The 4,245-nt window shown below is 55.7% G+C and overlaps 1 protein-coding gene across 1 annotated transcript in view; it reads right to left on the bottom strand.

Moving 5' to 3' along the window:
• The window catches only part of FOXR1 (forkhead box R1), a 9,464-nt gene continuing 5,219 nt past the window's right edge, over nucleotides 1–4,245 (bottom strand). The window contains exons 2-6 of the mRNA XM_025893751.2: nucleotides 2,640–2,714; nucleotides 2,274–2,536; nucleotides 1,833–2,059; nucleotides 536–774; nucleotides 1–77 (exon numbers count right to left, since the gene is read on the bottom strand). Coding sequence (XP_025749536.1) covers nucleotides 49–77; nucleotides 536–774; nucleotides 1,833–2,059; nucleotides 2,274–2,536; nucleotides 2,640–2,714 — 833 coding nt within the window. The 3' untranslated portion in view covers nucleotides 1–48. The remainder of the gene's footprint in view (nucleotides 78–535; nucleotides 775–1,832; nucleotides 2,060–2,273; nucleotides 2,537–2,639; nucleotides 2,715–4,245) is intronic.

Here is a 4,245-nt window from a genome sequence, read left to right as displayed (position 1 = left end):
GCTGCAGGTAACTTTAATAAGGGATGGACTGACTCCTGCTTCTTGGATTTAAAGGTCAAAGAGGAAGGGCATCACATCTGTAAGAAAAAAAGAGTCAAGGGAATCTACCTGCCCTCTGCAGCTGCTGTTCCCTCAGCCCGGATCATCTCACAAAAGATGATCTACTTCTTTTCCCTCAAGGCCCAAATGCCACCAGGTCTCCAGAAAAAGAAAAAGCCTCCTTTGCACATGACCCCTCATACCATGCTTCTCTCGCAGCGTGGCCACCATTTCCCCAGGCTGCGGGCTGTGAGGCCAGCTGCACCTCAGTGGTTTTTCCATCCACCCCCTGGACCTCAAGGCCATGGCTGTGTGGGCGGGGTCCCACCGCAGGCAGGCGCCACGCCAGGGTCTTGGGCCACTGCCATGCTCCCCGCCCCCCAACAGAAGGTGCCCCGCGCATGGCGTGACCCAGCCTCCCTCCCTGCACACTCAGCCTCTCGTCAGGATGGCCAGGCCCCCTCCCCTGAGCCCCTTGCGTGACAGGACCTCTCACCTGGCTGGCTCATGCACTGCTGGATACTTTCCAGGCGCGTGGAGGCCAGGCTGCGGGCCTCCTCGGCAAAGCGGCGGTGTCCCTCCTCGGTCAATTTCCAGAGGCAGGAGCGGGGCCGCGCGCTGGCCCCCACCTGCATGCTGACCGGCACTTTCTCAAAGCTGTCTCGGAAGCAGAGATTGTGACGGATCGTATTCTTCCAGCCTTCCGGGGCCGTCCGGAAAAAGGGGAAATGTTGTCTGTGGACAGGGAGGAATGTCAGGAAAGGCCCGGTTTCTTTGGGAGAGGCCCTGTCCTGATGCTCTTCTTCGCCCCCAGGGCCCAGGAGCCCCGGCCCCTCTCTCGCGGTGGAGAATGGCAAGCTGGCCTAGAAGAACGGCTCTCTGCTGGTGGAGCCCGTGGCAAAGCCCCACCTGGTGCGTTGCTTGTGCAAACCCTCATCTTTTAAACCCAGTTTATTGTTCCCATTCCCGGGCTCGTTTTCCTCCTTCCCTCTGAGGGCTCAGGACTGTGACTTGTGACGCAAACAGAGCAGAATCAGGCTAACCAACTCCTGCAAGAGGAATCCTGGTCAAGGAAGGACACCACTTGTGGATCAACATTCTGAGATTCTCCTGCTAGAGGGAAAAGGTCGGAGAAGCTCCTCACACCCATGTGCACAGGACTCTCAGAGGCAAATGTAAATCCCTTCTCAACTGGGCACCCCTGGCCCCTGGGGGTGCCGGGAGCTGTGGCCGGCAGTCCAGCCCAAAGGGAAAGCATGTGAGAAACTGCCGGGGAAACCAGACTTTCTACTGGAAAATCCTGACAGGGAGGATGGGAGAATTTCTGACCCAGGTGAATTTATGTTTTAAGAACTCATACAGGGGCGCCTGGGTGGCTCAGTCATTAAGCGTCTGCCTTCGGCTCAGGTCGTGATCCCAGGGTCCTGGGATCGAGCCCCACATCGGGCTCCCTGCTCCGCGGGAAGCCTGCTTCTCCCTCTCCCTCTGCTGCTCCCCCTGCTTGTGCTCTCTCTCTCTCTCTCTCTCTCTCTCAAATAAATAAATAAAATCTTAAAACGGTTGGATTTTTTTAGATGTGGAAGGGAGTGAACGTGGATATCTTCCGGCACACAGGATACGTGGACACACATTTGGGGACACCCTGGAAGCAGTGCCTGGGAAAGGAGGCCTGGGAACACACTTATCCTTTCAGACCCACATGGTAAACCAAGGCAGCAGCCCAGGGCCACTGGGGCAGACTGGCCCTGGCCCCCTCCCCTCCCCCTCCTCACAGGACCCCCAGTGGCACATACCGAGTGAAACTGTAGATCTGTTGCACGTTGAGGCCACAGGGGGAACTGTTTCTTAATGCCAGTGCAATTAGGTGGAAGTAATTGAGGGGGGGCCGGGACCAGAGCCTCCCCTCCTGGCTGTTGGCTTGCCGGAGCCTCCGACTCTGGAGGGGGGCCCTTTTGTGAGGGGACGGGAGAGCCACAGAGGAGCTGTCATCGTGGTCCTCAGCCTCCTCCTCTTCTGTGAGCTAGAGGAGCACAGAGTAGGAACTGGTCCTAACTCCACCACCTCTACTCCACGGGGTGCGGTGGCAGGGGCAGGGGTGGTCTGGGCCACCGCCTGGGCTTCTCCCCAACCCAAGGGCGCACGGCTAATTTCTGAACCCATTCACCCTTGGTTAGCCCTAAGCAAACAGCCCTGCCTACAGCCCAAGTCCAGCCCACGGGCCCAGAAATTCCTACCTCCCAGGGGCTGGGGGAAGAGGCAAACCGCTTCCGCTTCCGAGGGGGAGACTGCTCGCTGGAGGAAGGCAGCGACTCCGACCCCGGCGCTGTGGCCTCCGAGGAGCAGCTGGCGAAGTCTTCCTCTTTTGGGGGCAGCTGAGGGGAGGGGAGCGTGCTTGGCAGATCCTCCCACTTACGAGGTTCTGGGACTTCCAGCTTTCCAGGGGGAAACACGATGTTGGGGTTTACCCACATCCACAGGTTGGGCTCAAGGGCTGGGCCTGTGTGGAAAGAAAGGAGGTTGTGCACCATAGCTCACTGGCTCGGGGAGGGGCAGGGGGCCTGGGCCGCACGGCCATGCTGGAGAACCCACCCCCTGCTCACCATCGTTACCAGGGCTGGCTGTTTTCTCCACGGGTACTTTTGGTGGCTCAACTATTCGGAGTCTGTATCTGGCAACTGACAAAAAGAAAGGTTGAAGAGGGGGCGCCTGGGTGGCTCAGTTGGTTAAGCGACTGCCTTCGGCTCAGGTCATGATCCCGGAGTCCCGGGATCGAGTCCCGCATCGGGCTCCCTGCTCAGCAGGGAGTCTGCTTCTCCCTCTGACCCTCTTCCCTCTCATGCTCTCTATCTCTCATTCTCTCTCTCTCAAATAAATAAATAAAATCTTAAAAAAAAAAAAAAAAGAAAGGTTGAAGAGGGTCAAAACGTCCTAGGATTTCCACTGTGGCCCCAGGATCCTGGGCCTGGAAGTTTCTCTGAGAGATGGCTGTGGGCCCGCCCCAGGGCGTTAGGACACCATAGTTGACTTCTCTGTCTCATTCTCACTCCACACACACTGTCCCCTGAGCGATCTCATGAATGCCTGTGACTGACTTCAGCCACCATCCATCAACTCAGGGCTTCCAAAACTTCACCTCTAGCCCAGACTTCTCTGCTTGCCCGTAAATAGAACTGCCTGTGGGAGGTCTCTACTATGCAGGCACTTCGAACTCAACATTTCTAAAACTAAACTCCATCTACCTCCTGTATTCCTTGTTTCAGCAAGTGGCACCACCACCTAACCAGTCCTTCAGGCCAGAAACATGCAAATGTTCTTGACTTCCTAACTCTTCTCTTTCCAGTCTAGCTACACCCCGTCAATCCCCAAGTCCAGCCATAACCCTACAGCGTTTATCTGCTTTTCTCTAACGTAATCCTGTTGCAGTGGGAGCATCTTCCCAATATGTCAATCCAATCTTGTCACTCTTCTGCTTAAGAACTCTTTGATGGCTTTCCATGAGGGCCAAACTGAAGTTCCTTGAGGTAGTCTACAAGGCCCTGGCCCCTCGTCAGTGCCGTCGTTCCTCCCAGGCTCTCTCTACATCTCCAACACACCACACTCTAGATCCCAGGCCTTTCCACAAGCCGTTGTCTTGGCCAGAAACACTCTTCCCTCTTCCTGCTGCCCTAGTTAATTGCTAGGCACTCATCACATTTCTGCTTTTCTTTAAAGATTTATTTATTCAAGAGAGAGGGAGTGCGAGTGAGTGGGGGGAGGGGCAGAGGGAGAAGGAAAGAGAATCTCAAGCAGACTCCCCACTGAGTACCGAGCCTGATGTGGGGCTCAATCCCTCGACCCATGCGATCATGATCTGAGCCAACATCACAAGTTGGATGCTCAACCGACTGAGCCACCCAGGTGCCCCCATCATGTTTCTGTTTTTGTTGTTTTTTTTAAGATTTTATTTATAGGGGCGCCTGGGTGGCTCAGTCGTTAAGTGTCTGCCTTCCGCTCAGGTCATGATCCCAGGGTCCTGGGATCGAGCCCCACATCGGGCTCTCTGCTCGGCGGGAAGCCTGCTTCTCCCTCTCCCACTCCCCCTGCTTGTGTTCCTTCTCTCGCTGTCTCTCTCTGTCAAATAAATAAATAAATCTTTTTTTTAAGATTTTATTTATTTGACAGAGAGGGAACACAAGCAGCGGCAGAGGGAGAGGGAGAAGCAGGCTT

Source organism: Callorhinus ursinus, unplaced genomic scaffold (genome assembly GCF_003265705.2).
Source record: "Callorhinus ursinus isolate GAN/ISIS: 27379988/994484 unplaced genomic scaffold, GSC_fseal_2.0 scaffold19, whole genome shotgun sequence".
NCBI lineage: Eukaryota > Metazoa > Chordata > Mammalia > Carnivora > Otariidae > Callorhinus > Callorhinus ursinus.
Note: the sequence above shows the minus strand (reverse complement) of the source record. Positions and strands in the feature narration are given on the sequence as shown.